Below are 19,679 nucleotides of genomic sequence, written 5' to 3'. Positions count from 1 at the left end.
TCTGTTAAAGCTTTAGCTTAATGATGGAGCTAGGTTTCACTCAGTCACCCCAGGCTATGTCATTCGGAGTATATCCAACTAAATCAATGCGAAATCGGATTGGTTTGTCTAAGCAGTTTAGTACTCGATTTGGACTATCTTGAACCATGTAGACATAGTTCCGCTCAATTTGGGGCATTTCGGTTCGATTTAGGGATCTCGTGACCAAAAAGAAAGAAGGCAGTTGATGCCATTCTTTTCTTTTCTTCAAAATTTTTGCAGGTGGCTGGATTTTGTGAGCATAAATCCGAAAAAAAAAGATGGATTTTCTGGTGTTGAGCCCAATCCAAGCTAGCTCAAATATAATCACTTCCCTATTCATTCTTTTTTCATTTTTTGCCTGAAATAAGTCAAAACTTGTAAAATTAGAAGAACTCATGCCAAAATTTTGTATATCAGCATGATTTTAGAATATGTGGTAGATCTAAGTGTGATTTAAGGATCGAAGAAATCATGGTTTTTGATTGTGTGATAATCTAGATTAAAAAATATATTTTTAGTTTAAAGTCGTAGTAAATAAAATAGGGTTCAAATTTTAAAGAGTGGTAGCATGTATGGTGACATGCATGTTACTTCCTATCTTATTTTGATAGCAATTTATCTAAATTTGATCATGGTTATAGATACCCAAACCAAGCGATGGTTAGGATAACCCATGGACTAAAAAATATGTACGGGATCTTCGGAAGGGTTTTACATTAATCCAAATTAAATTTTGGTTTTTAGATATTTTACTGTTAAATTTATTTTAAAATTAATTAAAAGTATTTAAAAATCATGAAAACAAAAATTAATGCTTTGTATTGATCATGTAAAGATAGTTTTAAACTAATTCAACCATTTTTTATATCATAATGTAAATTATTTAATTTTTAAGTATTTAATATATCCAACTAAAAATCTTGAAAAATATAGTGGTAGGACATTTTCTAGGACATTATGTATAGTTTTTACATAATTTAATAGATTATACATGTCATGCTCACAACTAGTCAATGCCGAGCAATAGAGCAACCATAGAGGTTAGGGGGGAGCTGATCGGGATTGCAAGGCTTTATGTTTGAGACATTCATCAAGAGATATGATGGGAAGATATGGAGAAGGGATCATCGTGCACTCGGTTCAATTAGTAAGGTAAAGCTAGTTAGGATGGTGGGCCTAGTCGAGCTCCTTAGCAAAGCTAGTCAGGCCAGGAAGTAGTTTCTCAAAGAAATAAACAAGGAAAGGAAAGAAAGCTGCAAATTCGTTGGAGAGGTTGATGAGGAGCCTGATCATGCAGATTTTGAGATCACCAAGCCCTTTGACGATCGGCTGCCTATATCATCTTGTGATATGAGCAATGATACTAACAATTCACTGATGATGCATTTGGTGGACAAGAAGGTAGCGGTGGATATGGTAGGGTTGCATACGACTAGCATTTACCAGGTCTAAGTTGATTGATTGGCGAGTTGTGTTTTACTCATGCCAAGTAGGATAGAGACCATGATGCATGTTGCAAGATTTATGAGGATAAGACAACATATAGAAGATGGGACCCATAAGATGGCTTAAGACACCACACTACTGCAATTGATGATATAGCATGCATGGTACGGTCTTGGATGTCTCTAGATTCTCATTGTGCATTGGTTATTATTCGACATAGCCAGAGTACGGCCCCTATGCATATCCTTCATTTGAGACTTTGTATTTGAGCAATTACTGCCTATTATAGCCATGGTTAGATTATGTGGATCAGATTTCTCTGCATGATCTTCCCTAGTATGGGAGTAGGATGGATGGCCTAGCTATCTAGGAGGCTTTGATTATCGGATCAGGGGTGGGTATGGTATCTGGGTTGGAGTCATGTCCAAGGCTTTGACTGTGAACAAAACTCCAATGTCTATGAGTGGCGTAGACACTACAAGGAACCAGATGTGGATATGTATTTTGTAATTCAAATCATTTTTGTATATGATTTCAAGCTCATATTGTACATTATCTACACTTAATTATTAGAAATGCATGTTTCATTAGAACAAATATATTTAATTATTACAATTTCATCCATCAAGCAATTTTAGGTCTTTCAGCACCAATATGAAATAAAATAACATTAAAATACGCTTGAAATCATAATTCAAATACTATAAACCTTAGAATAACATTAACAATTTGAAAATTGAAAAAAATAAAAATGGCAAAAAACATTGAATCAGGTATAGAACTGCCATGCTTTTGTGTCTTGAGCGTAGGTGTGGTTCCACTCAGTACCATACCTTACTGGTAAAGCTGATCAAGTGTGGGGCTTGGGCACAGGAAATGTCAAACTTTAAATAGGCCCGATCTGAAGCTTGACTAAAAATGAATATCGTTTAGGCCTGAGGCCTGCCCATGATTAGCTCTACTTGCCGGTGCATGATGGTATGGTCCCCAATTCTGTGATTGCAAATATTTGTTGGAGCCATCAAAGAGAAGTCTAGAATGGAGTGGGGGTGGGATGACCATCATCTCAAGAGGGAGTGGAGGGCAAAATGGATTGGAGAAGGGAGTGGAGGAAGAAAAGAAAGATTTGATTGCACAGCATAGTCATCTTCGAGTAACCTAACTGGTTCACCTACAACTAATAGATGAATTAATTGAGCACAAATAGTTTGGTCGGGCCCACTCTAAACCCAATTGAGGCAAGAACCATTTGACTATTTGATTTTCTGCATTTTATATAGGTTATAGATAAAAGCCAAAAAGCATGAACTGGTATGTGGGATGGAAATGATGTATTCACAAGGGGGACTAAGGTTGTCGAACAGGTGATGAATAATGCAGTTTTGGATTGCACAAATTCCTTTATATTGACAATGGTGGGAATATGCATGATTTTGTTTCAATAGAAAAATTGGGAAACTAGAGGGTGGGCCTTAGCAAAAAGGTGAGGAGGTTGTTTCATTATGATTTGGGTTTCACAGATTTGAAACATGGAAACAACCACTTTGCATTTGAGGATAGGGCTGCGTATATCTAACTCGCCCCCTTCCACCCCCACCCCCTCCCATAGTAGCAGGAGCCTTGTGCACTAGGATGGCTTTTTTAGGAATATTGGAAAATTAAATTTGAAAATGAAATAAAAGAAAGCCTATACTAAGTGGCACAGTTACATGATTGCCTCATTGTGAACCACCTGTGCTTGGACTTATTTTTCTATGGGACAATTTGAGTATGAAATGCCTTGTAATGTCATTGCAATGATAGCCAGGCATCTTTTATTATGAAGACCATGGATACAAAATTTAGGACATCATGCTCGAGATAATAGCTAAACTATTTAATGTCAAAGCACAAAATACAACAACAGTCATTCCCGATAAGCCAGATAATTGTGATCCTGGACCCAAAGTTTCTGGCTTGATCTAAAAATTCCAATGCATGTTCTATCTCCAGCAAAAGGAGTATTAGGCCTATCTGGGATGATTAAAGCAGCAGTTAGCAAAGACCCTAAACTCATAGCTGAAAATTTAAAGCTTAGATACTTCAAATTTGGGTAACTCTCAAAGTTACAGTGCTCTATCTTCTTTCCTTTATTTTACTACGATTTAGGAGGCTTTTGGTGCTAGATTATAATCTTTTTTATATTTTATTTGTTTGTTTTATGAGTCCTCACTATAAGTGCTCTATTATGCTTATCGTATAACAAAGAGAGGCTAGCAATCGTGAAAATGGATGTGAAGTGGGAATCTCTGTATAAAGTTTCGTTAACACCTTTCCTTTCTCTTTTCCTCTATTCTGTCTCAGCTTCTTTTATCCCTTCTTTCTCTCTCCATATATCTCCTCTTCCTATTTTCTATGCTTTGCTGCTATTTTTTGACCATCCTAGGCTGAAAATCGAGAACAAAAACCACATTGTGACCAGATCTGATTAAATTCTGTAGCACAGAGCAGCTCTCCTTTTTGTATTCCTCCTGCATCATTCAATGTGCAATTATATTTTTTCGTTGTTTTCGGACTTGCAATGGTTGATTATTCAGTTGCATAAATGACTAAATATATTTGGTTAGTCTTTTCTGATCAAGGTGCTTTAGTTCATAATTATGCTTTGTCTACGGCTTTGAGTTGCTGAGGAAGAAGTTCGACTCTTAGACATAAACATGTAATCTACTTTTATTTCAGGTTAAACTACATTTAGTTTGTGATCATCACCAGTGTTCAACTGTTGATCTTTTCTCCTATTTAAAGCTGGTGTTTCTTCTTCCAATATCATGGTTATCATATGGCGTTTCAGTTTTCATGCTTGATGTAGTTAGATTCTTAACTAGATAATCTGCAATTGAATATATTTTATAACTTAGGTGCAAGTCATGATGTTTCAGCTTATTCTTTGCATTGGCAACTACAGCAGAAAAAATATTGTCTCCAATTCACAATTTACCACACCCAATCTCCCTGGAGAAGACTACTGCTTTTTCCATTTGAAAAATGCCTCTCTGGTATGCATCCATATATCTTATATATTACTGCCATTTACATTCAATTTTTTTCCCATAAGGCATCATATCTCTGTACTTCAGGTGTTGACCTGAATCCTAAATTTGTCATCACTACTGTACATTCCAAAAACGTGCTTCTCTTGGTTCTAATAATGGCAAAAGAAAGACAAACTGGTATTCCTAAAATTTGTTCTTTGCCACTGCTGGATAGTACAAGATGTTTAATAGTAGCAGTAATTTATTACTTTCTATGACTCAAGTCTGGCATATGCCAAAGATGTTTTGGTTTAGCAAAGAATAGTGTTGTCAAAGGTGGTCATTTAGGTCCTGCCTGGGCACTTACGGCAACCTCACAGCCTGGGTATCTACCACTTTCAGCTCCTGGTGGTAATAGAAGTGCATCACATGGATAAAGTGACTAATTGTTCGAGAATTGACAGGCTGGTTTGTGTCAAAGGAGTGGACATAATTATTGACAAAAATCTCCATAAAGTAGAACGCTTTTTGTTGGAGGTCATAATAAATGTTTCTGGAAATGGATTTGAATAGATTGAAAAATGTGATTTGCAAATCTATTATGTGATAAAACAGTTGGTATTATGGTCAAATTTTCTGATTCAGCACTTAAACAGTTGCATCCAAGGTTTGCCAGAATTGTGTTGAACCAGCTGGCATGCCAAACCAGACTGTCCGATTACTAGCATGGTTCAGCCCAATAGCTCAAAATAGAGGAAGATAAAGAAGAAGAGAGAGGAAAAAGGAGGGAGTGAGGTAAAGAGAGAGTGGGAGTGAGGTAAAGAGAGAGGCTTTGCCATTTGCCAACTTCATTTTGAAAATTAAAAAAGAAAAATAGGGCATGTTCTGTTTCGACATGAAATAGGGGCAATCCCCCCCCACCCCCCCCTCTCTCTCTCTCCTCCTTTTCCCTGGCCCTTCTTGGCTCTCTCTATGTTGATACGCTTTAGAATGGCATAGTATGAACTCATACCTTGCTGAATTAGTTGCTGGTATTGGTTCAGTGAATCTCGGTCACATATATTATTTCCTTTTATCTATTAAAATTTCAGTATGTCTTAACATATTTTCGTAATCTTATTTTATTGATTGAAAGCAAGATTTAATCTTTGTTCCCTATATTTGTATTGTTCCAACTTAGTTGCGCATGGATGACATTCCCAAGCTGCTGAATGAGTACAAACAACTAATCTCAAGTTGAAGTATATACCATCACTATTTGGTTTTGAAAGTAACTAGAAATATTTCCTTATTGATTAGTGTCTTATGTATTACAATTGTAACATAATTCTTTTCATAAAAGAAAAATCCTCTTCCTGTATGTACTGCTGCTTGGAATTTTCTGGAGGCATGTTATTTATACATTACCTAGTGTTACGCTATTTCAGTGGGCATGTCTGCAGTACTATTCATTCATGTGTGAGGTTTTTTTACTTCGGATATCCTACAGAATATTTTTCTATACTGTTTGCTGTATATCAGCATATGTGGGACACAAGGCAGGAGATATGAAGAACTTTGACAAGTAACTGGAGGCAGCATGATCAACATAGCTTGCAAAAGAAGCCCAGAGTGCTACTTTCTTAATGGAGGTCATGCAGTAAATTCTGATGTCCCTCACTAGAAGAAATGAAAGGGTTCGTTGTCCCTCTTGGTCTAAACATAGGCCGCAACAAAACCAGACCATAGACAGGTCATCGTCATTGGTTACATAAAGTTTCATAAGGGAGCTATAACCCCCAAAACAAAAAAAAAAAAAAAAAAAGGAGAAAATTAAACAAATATAATAGCATGCTCATCTAGATATTGAAGTTAGGTTCATAATGAAAATACTTATATTATTGGTAAAGTGCTTAAAATTTATGAAAGCTCATATTCAAAATACATTTAGGGTGTGTTTGGTTCGTGACTAGAATATTGGAATGGAAATTGGAGTTGTTATATTTTTCGATGTATTTGGTTTGTGATTAGAATTAGAATGAAATTGAAATATCAGAAAAGAATATGGATTATGTTTTGGAGGATTGAGGTATTCTTATTTTCTTTTGTAATTAAAATGAAAATAGAAGTCTTCCCATCAATTAGCTAGAATGGGAGTTGTATTTCTATTGTCATTTCATCGTTTAACTCTCTCAAAATTTATTTTATCTTTTTTTTTTCAAGTAGATTTTTTCTTGGATGATGAAGTTTGCTTCACAGTAAGAATATTGCCTCTTAAACTTTTCAAGATTTCTTCGGTAGTTACCAGCATGTTTAACACTTCAGTTTTAGTGCAGTTGATTTTATTTATATGGTAGTTGATTATAAACTGTCCATATGATTCAGAAAAGGATTGAAGGATAAGATCAACTTGTAATTCCTTTACAAGTTTCTGAAAATCTTTGATCATTATCAAACAATAATCATAGGAGGAACGGAATATGCACGGGGGTGCTAAAGCTCTTATAAGGCCCATTACCTACAAAGAGAGGAAGGATCATGTCTGCGCATGTGTTCTCGAGCTACTATACTATCACTACCACAGCTGGCAAAGCCAGCCCAGACATCCAGCAATGAGGTGCCAAGCAGCTTCTCATTCTCAAAGCCATCTTAGACCTTAATGATATGACTCACGTTGGTGCATCTATCTTTGTGCATCTTTGCCTTGAAGTCTCTTGGACACTTCATAATGCGTTGATCGGCTTTGGTCACTATATAACTTCTTGAGGTAATTTAGTACGGTCTTGACAGTCTTCATGTCATCATATTATCGTTGGAATTCATTTGACATGAAAGCCAATACATAACATTGGGTCTTGTCGTCATCATCCAACTATTTTTCACGTGCTGTCTTTTAGTTAGCAGTCGGCCTTGTTGGGAATTCCAGCATATCTTGATCCATGACATAGTTAAGCTTTTCGAAACTCAAAACAATTTTCAAGTTCCTTAGTCAGTCTCTGTAATTTAAATTTGTTAGGCGGTTGGTTTCAAATATAGGGGTGAGAGGGTTGGAGGCAGACATTTCTTAGCAGAGAAGAAAATTCTAGTAAGAATTTTATATTTGACTTGTTTTAGTTTATTTTAGAATTTTTATTTTAAAAACAAACTCGATTCTCATTATTTTTTCGAATCTTCCATACTCCTTAGGTAAAAAAACAAAAACTCCTTCACATTTTAGGATTTCAAGTGGATATTGTGATCTCACTGATTGGCACACCACCTTACCTGATAGTTATTTGGATGTGTCAACTAGTGAGTAAACAATTCTTGTCCAATGCTTTTTAAGCATCTTACAGTGCTCTTCGATCTCTAAGTTCTATGGGCCTCATCTGACAGTTATTGACTTCATATCTTAGTTAAGTTAGATCCATCATTCTTGCGTAAGTGAAGTTGTCATTGAATTCTTCATCTCACGGTTATTGAGTCCAACGTCATCTTCATCTTGCAACATCTCATGTTAATAGAGTGGTTGTGCTTGCTTGATGCAATTGAATCACTGAATTCAATCGAGAATAGTCAACACCAGTAGGACGTCCGTATATCTACAACGGTAGAAGATCGTTCGACTTAATATCTATGAAAAGATTTCAATTTAAATCTTTTTATTTTTAACTGTTTGTTTACATTTGATGTAAATTCAAAATTAATGGATCGACTTGAGAGATTCTAGTTTGGTTCATCAAGATCAGGCTCATAGTGCAAAGCAAATGTGGTGAACTTAATACTAAGCACCCTAAAATAGAACTGAGGGCTTATTCTTTTGTAGGTAAAAGATTTACCTAAAAAACTATATTTTTTTGGATAAATATTTATCAAACAACATTTAGACAGAAAAATAATTTATCTATATTCTTTTGTGCATTGAAAAATGATTTTGGAATTTGTTATCCATGTTCTTTTATATTACTATTTTTTGGATAATTTACTATGATTTTTTCATATTCTCATAATATCTTTTATTATATAAATATTATTATATACAATAATATAGTATGATATATTATACGATATTAATATATACTATTATATATAACATATATGATATTATTATATTATTATTATAGTATTATATAAATATATAATATAATATATTATTATATATTATATTATAATATATTATCATATTATATTGTATTGTATTATTATAATATTATAATATTAATATATTATATAAAAAATAGTGTCTTACAAGTCAATCGTATGATTGATGCGATGGGACTTTTCTTTGTAATCATCCAACTTATATAATGATATTATTTATTTATGAAATAAATGAGGCATTGATTCAGCATTATAGCTGCATCTTATTATGTTTAAGATTACGATGAACTGCATAGATTAGGGTAATAGTTTTAGGATCATGAAGAGTTCATACATGTGAAATCTAAAACCCTAAAGTCCAAAAATAAAATATTTTTGGTCATAGGAATATTGAATCGGAGATCAATATTTTGAAAAGACTGGCACATTTTATGTATGCTCGATCGAGAGGATAGCTGATTTCACAAGCCACTTGTATGGGTGCTCATTAGGAAATGAATTCACTGAATTGACTCACTGATAGAGGACATCTTCTGAAGTTTTATTTGCATGTCAAAAGATGGTTCTCTAAGTAGGAGTTGTATAAGTAATCCTTAAATCTGAGACCACAATGGAATCTTATATATATGAATCTATATTTTGGTTTATACTCTCTCATGACTCAAGTCATGTATGGGATATTTTGGATATGATGGAATATGTATGAAGATTATGAGTCGGTCAATAAAGAATCGATCACTCCAAGTAAGAAATCTTTGGCCAAAGCAGGATGAAGATTAGAAAGAATTTCTAATGCTTCATCATTGGAGTCATTACTAATTGATAGAGAATTAATATGATGTGTATTTGAGTTTGACAAGATTCCATACTCATGAACATATTCAAGATGCAGGGATAATCGAGGGATTGAATTACATGGTAACTTGTCATTAAAGGATATATTTGGTATTTTCATCAAATTTTACATTTTTGGATTGTCATGATATATTGCTAGATGTCAATCTTAACTTATAGGTTTGATCGAATTAAATAATTTAATTCGATCATCAATTAGAAAGAGTTTTAATTACTGAACTCGGATCGATAAGGTGTGGATATTAATTGATTGAAGGATTTTAATCAAATTAGATCAACTTACAATCGGACCTATTGCTAGTTAGATGTGGAACCTAATGGATCACACATATAAAGAAATTGATTAAGAATCTATTTGATATGGTTGATTGGATTTTTGGATCCAATTAAGTTTTCGGTAAGCATGCTAGCATGTGTGAAAATCTTAGCTTCTTGAATCAGATTTGATTTTAGTTTGAATCTTATTCTTGATCAAACCAGATTGAGCCATAGGCTAATTTGAGTTTGGATATGGGTGTGGCAGCCATTGGATGGTGCCACATAGCCTATAGGGCATCATAACTAAGAGTCCAAGCTTGGATGGACTCTTGGTGCGCCAACTAGTTGGGCACGCGTGCTTTGGCGTGAGAAGAAGGAAAGAGTCCTTCTGCTTTGGGATTAAGACTCATGTGGTAATCCAAAACACCCTACACTCTTTGGTACACATCTTAAAGGATGAAGTGGTCTTTTTTGGATTTGTTTTGGCATGGAGAAAAATCTTGGAAAGTGAAGCGCGCATGTGAGGATGTGAAGTCACGTGATGAATGGCGTGAAGAGTCCTTCCAAGGGGCAGAAGGAGGCGGTCCTCATCTAATTATCCTGCCATTTGAATTAGATTCAAATGAGGATTATTCACGGTATTTTTTTAGAATCATCTGAAATAGTATGGATGCCAGAGATGCCCATTGAATGCATGCGTGCGCAAGGTGGAGTCGCATCCCTTGATAGAGTCCTATTTAAAGGACTCTCCATCTCATGACATGCAACAACACTAGGGGCGTGAAGAAGAGTTGTAACTCTTCTCCATGCACCCCTTTATCACCTATTTAATGCCCCAAGTGTTGGGCATTCAGATCAATCCAATCCATTCCAAAAGTTTCCAGATTAGCCAAGACAAGTCCCTTTCTTCTTTTCTTTCTCTCCTTAGTTTAGGATAAGGCTTTCTATATTTAAGAAAAGCTTTATTATGATCCAGACAAGGGTAAAAGATGTTCTGAAGAAGAGGATTAAGAAGTCCAGAAGAGTTCAAGAAAGGGTGAAGTCAGGTTTTGAAGAAACTTGACAAGTGTGAGGCTATTCAAATTCTAGGAGCTAGAACTTTTGAAGTAAGGTTCAAGAGAGTGCTGTTTTTGGATCGATTCTTGTGTGGATCACCATTAGAGGGTAGATACTTGTGTGCCTTATAGAAGTAACACTTTATCAAATCAGAATTTAAAAGGTATGTTTCATAATACTTTTTATATATTTATGCTTTGATTATTATTGTCAAGGATTTCTGAGTCTAAGATTTCGATGCACTTGAGTATTTAAATAAAAAATTTTAAACATCTAGACCTTCCGTTGTGCCATCCAAAATTCTACGGTGGTATTAGAGCCTCCTTAATTAATATAATCAATGGATAGCATGATGGCATGATTTAAGATATCGAAGGTTTTCGGTTTGGTTCAATTCGTGTCAAGAGTTAAGTCCAATTGAACATTCAAATTCTAGTCATTCTTAGAATATGATTAGATGTATTATTTTAAATTTTATTGTCATGATTTTAAGTATGATTATGCATCATTGTGAAATGTGTAAAGTAGGATGTGCATGAGATCATAAAGCCTTCCTAAAAATTATATTAAGTTGTAGTGGTGAAAATCAAAAGCTGATCGATTTTAGAATTGATTGATTAATTGGTGTCTAAGGTAAGTAGTTCTTGAGCAGTGGTTATTTAATTAGGACCGTTACGAAAGTACGGAGAGTCTCTCACTAATGTTACACTTATCTGACCAATTGGGTTAATTAAGTTCTGAATTTGGGTTGCTTGATCTTAAGATAACTACATAAGCTTCCTTTATGCTAAGCCAATACTCTGTCATGAACTATAATAGGTTTGTTATGCTATCCACAAGATTTACTATGGGGATTGATATGGGGTTATCTTGATGCATAAGAGATGTTTACGACATATTTTGGATATTTTGCTTTGTTGTGTTATCCACAAGGATAACATTAATCCAGATATGACTGTATGGAAATAAAAGATCTGACTTAACTAAAATATTATAGTTTGTTGTACTATCCACAAGGTTATAAGTAATTTAGAGGCAAGAATTTTGTTGAAAGTTGCATGAGATGCAATTGGAAAGAGTTTTCTGCGTTTGAACTCATTAGGATTTGTTGTGCTATCCATAAGGCTTCTTTGAGGAATTAGGATCTCAATTTTACTAAGAAACCAGATTAAGATTTCTCGCTTCCCATAGATCAGGGCTATGGTATCGGATAAAATAGTGGGAGACAACTAAACAGAAGACCTCATCTAGTTATGCTTGTCATCATGAGTGATCTGCTTATATTATTACTCTTAATTCATGTAGATTAAATATCTGCATCATGGCATCTTCACTACATTGTATAAAATTTTATATTCCAATAAGTTGATCGCTTCGAACTATATGGATTGATTGAGGAACTTGAGAATTGTTCTCATCCAAGAAAAAATCTCCTATGTTTTGGATACTCCTGACTCAGTTTCGATCAGTGAAGATGTTTCTGAAGAGGATTGATCACATATAAGATGTGGTAGTCTGACAGTATGGCTGTCAAAAGTATTATGTTGACCTCGATGAGCAAAGAGTTGTAGAGGTAATCTAATAATATAGATTCTCACTCCATACTCTTTAATCTCAAAGAATTGTATGGAGAGCAGAGCTGGAAAGGCTGTATTTTCAAAACGAAGAAGGAAAATAATGTCCCTGTAGATAATACCTGTTATTACTGTGGCAAGATAGGATATTGGAACAAAATTGCAAGAGTTTTCTTGCAAGCTTGAAGCAAGGTACAAATATTGCACAGAAAAATATGTATATGATACATACCATTTTTTCATTGGGTGCTTTAGTTAGTGATATTTGGGTATTGGATACCGCATATGGTTCTCACATCTGTAACTCGTTGCAAGGACTATAGAGAATCAGAGGGCTGAAAAGAGGTGACTTCGAGCTTTTCGACATAAGTGAAGAGTCCATTCATACTGAGGCTGTAGGAACCAAGCTGCTGAACTTATCATTAGGTAAGATTTTGGAATTAGAAGAATGCTATTATATGCCAAAGATCATTAGAAATATTATTTATGTACTTCTATTACTGAAACAAGATTATGAAATGAAAATAATGGGCAGTTGTTGCTTCATTTTGCATTCTAATGTGTTTTATGGCAATGGGTCCATTGACAATAGTCTTCTAATTCTTGCACTTAATGAAAATATCTTTCATATTGATGGAAATTTAAAAAAAAAGAAAGAAAATATGAATATCACATATCTCTAGTATTGCTGCATTGGTCATATTAGTGAGTTTAGGATAAACAAGTTGCACAAAAAAAAGTTCTTTGATCTCTATAATTATGAATCATATGAACTTGTGAACCTATTTTATGGATAAAATAATCAAAACCCATTCTCTAGACATGGAGAGAGGGCAAGGAAGTTGTTAGTCCTAGTACATCAGATGTATGTGGTCCGATGACAACTCAAGTCAGAGAAAGATATTCCTATTTCATCACCTTTACAGATGATCTATCAAGATTTGGATGTGTATACTTGATGAAATATAAATCTAAAGCCTTTGATAAGTTTAAAGAGTATCAGAGAATGGTTAAGAAACAAATTGAAAATAATATCAAGGTATTTCGATCTGATCGAGGAGGAGAATATTTATCCAGCGAATTTCTCAATCATCTTAAGGATAAGTTCAAGGAGTATCAGAGAATGATCGAGAAACAAACTGAAAAAATATCAAGGTTCTTCGATGTGATTGAGGAGGAGAATACTTATCCAGTAAATTTCTCAATCATCTCAAAGATAAAGGAGGCATTCTCTGAATAGACACCTCTTTATACACCATAATTAAATGGTATAGTGAAAAGAAGAAATTGTACTCTATTGGATATAGTGCGATCCATGATGTGCTTCATGGATCTTTCAATATCTTTTGGGGATATACTATAGGAACTGCCGCATATATATTGGACAAGATGTCTTCAAAGTCTGTTGCTAGCACTCCATATGAGATATGGAAAGGAAAGAAGCCTAACCTTAAGTATATTAAGACATGGGGCTGTCTGCTTATGTCAAGAATATTTTTGGGCATAAGCTAAGTGCTAGATCAGACAAGTGTAAGTTTGTAGGGTATTCTAAGGAAACTAAAAATACTACTTCTATTACTCTACTGAACAAAAGGTGTTTGTTGGTAGGTATGCCACTTTTTTGGAAAAGAAATTTATCTAAGAAAGAGGTAGTGGGAGAAATGTTAAACTTGAAAAAATTCAAGAAGTACAAACCATTCCAGAAATATTTATGTTTGGACCACAAGGAGATTTCAACCAGAAGTGTCCAAAGATAAGGTACATCCACTATACATACCTCTTTTTCGAAGGTCAGAGTGCGGGAGGCATTTCTAAGATATGATTTTATCATTGGGAATGACAAAGAGATCAGCATCACTGAGGATGATGATCTGCTGACTTATTCAGAAGCTGTCTTGAGTAGAGACTCTGATAGGTGGTTAGAGACCATGAAATCTGAGATAGACTCAATGTATATCAACTAAGTATGGATTTTGGCTGATGCACTTGAGGATGTGATACCAATAGGGTGCAAGTGGATTTTCAAGAAGAAGATTGGAGTAGATGGCCAAGTAGAGATCTACAAGGCTAGGTTGGTGGCGAAGGATTTCAGACAAAGAAAATGAATTAGCTATGATGAAATCCTTTTATCAATAGCTATGCTCAAGTTCATTCAGATTTTACTTGCTATAGCTGCATACTATAACTATGAGATCTGACAAATGGATGTTAAAACCACTTTCCTCAGTAGTAATCTTGAGGAAGAGATCTATATGACTCAGCCAGAGGGATTTATCTCTAGTGAGAGGGCAAATCAAATATGCAAGCTAAAGAAATCAATCTATAGATTGAAGCAAGCTTTGAAGAGTTGGAATATCCATTTTGATGTGATAGTTAAAGAGTTTGACTTTATAAAAAATGAGGATGAACCATGTGTGTATAAGAAGATAAGTGAGAGTGCTATTGTATTCTTAGTTCTATATATCGATGACATACTACTCATTGGGAATCATGTCCCAATATTACAATCAGTTAAGACTTGGCTATCAAATAAGTTTTTCATGAAAGACTTGGGTGAAGCATCCTATATACTGAGTATAAAGATCTATAGAGATAGATCTAATATGATGTTGGGCTTATCCCAATCTCGGTACATAGATCTTGTGTTGAAAAGGTTCAATATGGAGGCAAGCAAAAGAGATTACCTGTCTGTGAGTCATGGCATACGTCTCTCTAATAAAATGTATCCCAAGACATCTGAAGAGAGGAAGAAAATGAGTGAAATTCCTTATGCTTCGATAGTAGGATCAATCATATATACCATGCTATGTACCAGGCTTGGTATAGCTTATGCTTTAGGCATAACTAGCAAGTTTCAGACAGATTTAGGAGAGAATCATTAGAAAGCTGTGAAAGATATTCTTAAGCACCTAGAAAGAACTAAAGATATTTTTCTTATATATGGAGGATCAGAGTTGAAACTAGAAGGCTATACAGACTCTAATTTTTAATCTAATCTGGATGATAGCAAGTATATTTCAAGGGTATATGTTTATTCTGAATGGAGGAGCAGTGAGTTGGAAGAATTTCAAGTAGCAGACTGTAGCTGACTCAACCATTGAGTCAGAATACATTACTGTTAGTGAAGTTGCTAAGAAAGCTATCTGGATGAAAAAGTTCATCACAAAATTGGAGTGGTTCCTGAAATAGAACGGCCAGTGTTAGTTTGTTGTGATAACATTGGAGTCCTTGCTCAATCCAAGAATCTAGGTCTCATCATAAGTCCAAGCACATCCTTAGACACTTCCACCTCGTTCGAGAATTTATCGAAAGATAAGATATTGTAATAGAATAAGTGGATACTAAGAACAATATAGCAGATCCATTCACTAAGGTCATATTATAGCAGCTGTTTGATTGCTATCTCGACTGTATGGGATTGATATACAAAGACGATTAGCTTTAGTGCAAGTGAAAGATTGAAAGAATAGTGCCCTACAAGCCAATCATATAAGTAATGCGATAGAATTTTTTTTTATAATATTTCAATTCATGTAATGATATTATTTATTTATGAAATAAATGAGGTATTGATTCATCATTATAACTACATTATATTGTGTTTAAGATTATGATGAACATCATAGATTAGGATAATGATTTTAAGATCATGAAGATTCATATCTGTGAAATCTAAAATTTTAATTTAAAATATTTTTAAACGTAGAAATATTGAGCCGGCGATCAATTTTCTTGAAAGATTGACACATTCTATGTATGCTCGATAGAGAGGGTGTTTGATTTCAAAAGTCACTTGTGTAGGACACTAATACAAAAATATGGGTGTTCATTAGGGAATAAGTTCACTGAATTGACTCACCAACAAAGAACATCTTCTGGAGCCTTACTTGCATGCCAAAAGATGGTTCTTCAAGTGAGAGTTGTGCAAGTAATCTTTAGATCTGAGACCATCATGGAATCTTATGCACAAGAATCCATGTTTTGGTTTATACTCATTTATGACTCAAGTCATGTATGGAATATTCTGCATATGGTAGAATGTATATGAAGGTTATGAGTTGGTCAACAAAGAATCGATCAATCCTAGTAAGAGGAGATATCATTTTGTGCATTCTTATCTCTAGATGATTCAAAAAGTCTTTGGTCAAAGTAGGATGAAGATTAGAAAAAATTTTTAATGCTTCATCATTGGAGTCATCACTGATTGATAGAGAATCGATATGAATGTGTATTTGAGTTTGACATGATTCTATACTCATAAACATATACGAGGCACAGGGATGATCGAGGGATTAAATTGTACAGTAACTTACCACTGAAGAGTATATTTGGTATTTCTATCAAATTTCAAATTTTCTGGATAGTCATAATACATTGCTAGATGTTAATCTTGACTTGTAGATTTGATCGAATTAAAGAGTTTAATTAGATCTCCATTTAGAAAGAGTTTTAATTGCCGAACTCGATCGATACGGTTTGGACTTTAATCGATTAGAAGGATTCTAATCAAATTAGGTCAACTTGCATCTGGACCTACTGCTGAATAGATGTGAAATCCAATAGGTCACACACATAAAAGAATTGACCAAAGATCCATTTGATATGGTTGATTGGAGTTTTGGATCTAATCAAATTTTCGGTAAGCATGCAGGCACGTATGGAAATCCTAACTCCTTGAATCGGATTTGATTTCGATCTGAATCTTGCTTCTTGATCAAATCAAATTGAGTCATAGGCTAATTTGGGTTTGGATATAGGTGTGGCAGCCATTGGATGCTGCCACATAGTCTCATAGGGTGCCATAACCAAGAGTCCAAGCTTGGATGGACTCTTGGTGCGCCAACTAGTTGGGCGCGCATGTTTTGGTGTGAGAAGAAGGAAAGAGTCCTTCCACTTTGGGATTAAAACCCATGTGGTAGTCCAAAACACCCTACTCTCTCTGGCACACATCTTAAAGGATAAAGTGTTTTTTTTGATTTATTTTGGCATGGAGAAAAATCTTGGAAAGTGAAGCATGCGTGCGAGAATGTAAAGTCACGCAATGAATGGCGTGAAGGTGTGAAGAGTCCATCTACCAAGGAGCAGAAGGAGGCGATCCTTACCTAATTATCCTGTCATTTGAATTAGATTCAAATGAGGATAATTCATGGTATTTTTTCAAAGTTATCTAAAATAGTGTGGATGCCATAGATGCCCATTGAATGACGCGCGCAAGGTGAAGGAGTCGCATCCCTTGATAGAGTCCTGTTTGAAGGACTCTCCATCTTAGGACACGTAATAACTCTAGGGGCATGAAGAAGAGTTGTGACTCTTCTCCACGCGCTCCTTTATCACCTATTTAAAGCCTCGGGTGTTGGGCATTTAGATCAATCCAATCCATTCCAAAAGTTTCCAGATTAGCCAAGACAAGTCCCTTTCTTTTTTCCTCTCTCCCTAGTTTAGGAAAGGCTTTCTATATTTAAGAAAAGCCTTATTCTAGTCCAGACAAGGGTAAAGGAGGTTCTGAAGAAGAGGATTAAAAGGTTCAGAAGAGTTCAAGAGAGGATGAAGTTAGGTTTTTGAAGAAACCTGATCAATGCGAGGCTATTCAAATTCTAGGAGCTAGAACTTTTGAAGTAAGGTTCAAAAGGGAGCGCTGTCCTTGGATCGATTTTACGTGGATCACCATTGGAGGGTAGACACTTATGTACCTTGTGAAAGTAATATTTCACTAAATCAGAATTTAAAAAGTATGCTTTTTAATACTTCTTGTATATTTATGCTTTGATTGTTATTGTCAAGGATTCCTAGGTTCTAGAATTTTGGTGCAACTGGGTGTTTGAATAAAAAATTTAAACACCTAGGCCTTCCGCTGCGCCATCCGAAATTCTGCATTATAATATTATATTATTATAATATATTATATGAATATTATAATATATTACAATATAATATAATATATTATATATATTATAATGTTATATTATAATACTATAACATTAATATATTATATTATATTATTATTATATTTATTATAATATAATATATTATAATATATATTATATAATATTATTATATATAATAATATAGTTGGTAGATCTATCTTTAGTGGCGTGGAGACTTGGTATTCAACCAGTAAGGAGAACAAAGTCAACAGAGGGGACACCCAAGAGGAGAGGGTGGCTACAAATGTTGGGTGGCAAGGATTAGGGGCACTAGGATGGTGCATCCCCCTTCTGTAAACCTTGGGGAGCTAGGGTTTCCTCCATTGGGGATGGCGGCTAGGGTTTGGAGAGAGGAGCTAGGGCATGAGAGAGGGAGAGAATGTCAGGGAGAAAATGGTTTATATTCCTTGATTCAATCAAAACCAATTACAATTTATATATTTATACAAATGGTCAACACACTACAACAAAAAGATATTTATGATGCAAAAAAAGCATCGCAAATATCAAATTTCCATCATAAATAATTATTTACGATAAAAATTTGTTGCTAATAATTTATCGCTAAAAATAGGTCGCAGATAATATTTTACGATGGAATTAAAATTTTCATCGCTAATAATATTTTTTTACGATGAAATATTTTCATCAATTTTTTTTATTTTTTAAATTATTTATGATGAAAAAATTTCATTGCAAATAAGTGCTTTTATGATGAAAATATATTTTCATTATAAATAAAATTATTTATGATGAAAATTTTTATCATCAATAATTTAATAAATAAATTTAATATTTTAAAAAAATAAAATAAATTATTTGTGATGAAAATTTTCATCATAAGTAATTTAAAAAAGAAAATTAATTTTTTTAAAAAATAAAATAAGTTATTACGATGTAAATTTACATCGTAAATAAAAATTTTAGCGATCAATTTATTTTCATCTCTAATAAGGTTATTTGTGATCAAAATTTTTTATCGTAAATAATTTAAAAATATATTTTTAATTTTTAAAAAAATAAAAAAAATTACTTGCGATAAAAAATTTACATCATAAAAAAATATTATTTACGATGAAAATATTCGATCACAAATAATTTAAAAAAATTTTTAAATTAAAAAAAAATAATTTATTTGCGACAGAAATATTTTGTCATAAACAAGATTATTTGCGATGAATATTCCATGGCACATAATTCCATTGCTAATTATATTTTTTAAAAAAATTAATTTATAAATATATATTTTTTTAATTTATATTTTTAATATTTTATATTTATAATCTATAAAATTAAAATAAAAAATTCACACAATAAGCTCATAAATAAATTGGATCATTTCATTATATTAAAATATAATTATAAAAAAATAAATTTAATAATTACAAGAGGTCCAAAATAAAAATAAAAAAATATAAAAACAAGTCGTTGGCCGTCAAGCATCAGTATTTGGAGAAGAGGAACAGGTGGAGTAC

General features: G+C 33.8%; 1 protein-coding gene across 9 annotated transcripts in view; it reads left to right on the top strand.

The window, feature by feature from the left end:
- The window catches only part of LOC105034327 (protein GLUTELIN PRECURSOR ACCUMULATION 3), a 119,898-nt gene that overhangs the window by 33,193 nt on the left and 67,026 nt on the right, over window positions 1-19,679 (top strand). For 2 of the 9 annotated variants that reach the window (XM_073260744.1, XM_073260743.1), the window contains exon 16: window positions 4,412-4,502. In XM_073260744.1, the coding sequence (XP_073116845.1) occupies window positions 4,412-4,502 (91 nt within the window). Of the gene's footprint in view, window positions 1-4,364; window positions 4,503-5,658; window positions 5,839-19,679 lie in introns of those variants that run through there. The other 7 variants (XM_029261583.2, XM_029261582.2, XM_029261584.2 and 4 more) reach the window with 7 other exon arrangements.

The sequence above is a fragment of the Elaeis guineensis genome, chromosome 7 (assembly GCF_000442705.2).
Source record: "Elaeis guineensis isolate ETL-2024a chromosome 7, EG11, whole genome shotgun sequence".
Classification (NCBI taxonomy): Eukaryota; Viridiplantae; Streptophyta; class Magnoliopsida; order Arecales; family Arecaceae; genus Elaeis; species Elaeis guineensis.
This window is presented reverse-complemented; position numbering and strand designations above follow the sequence as displayed.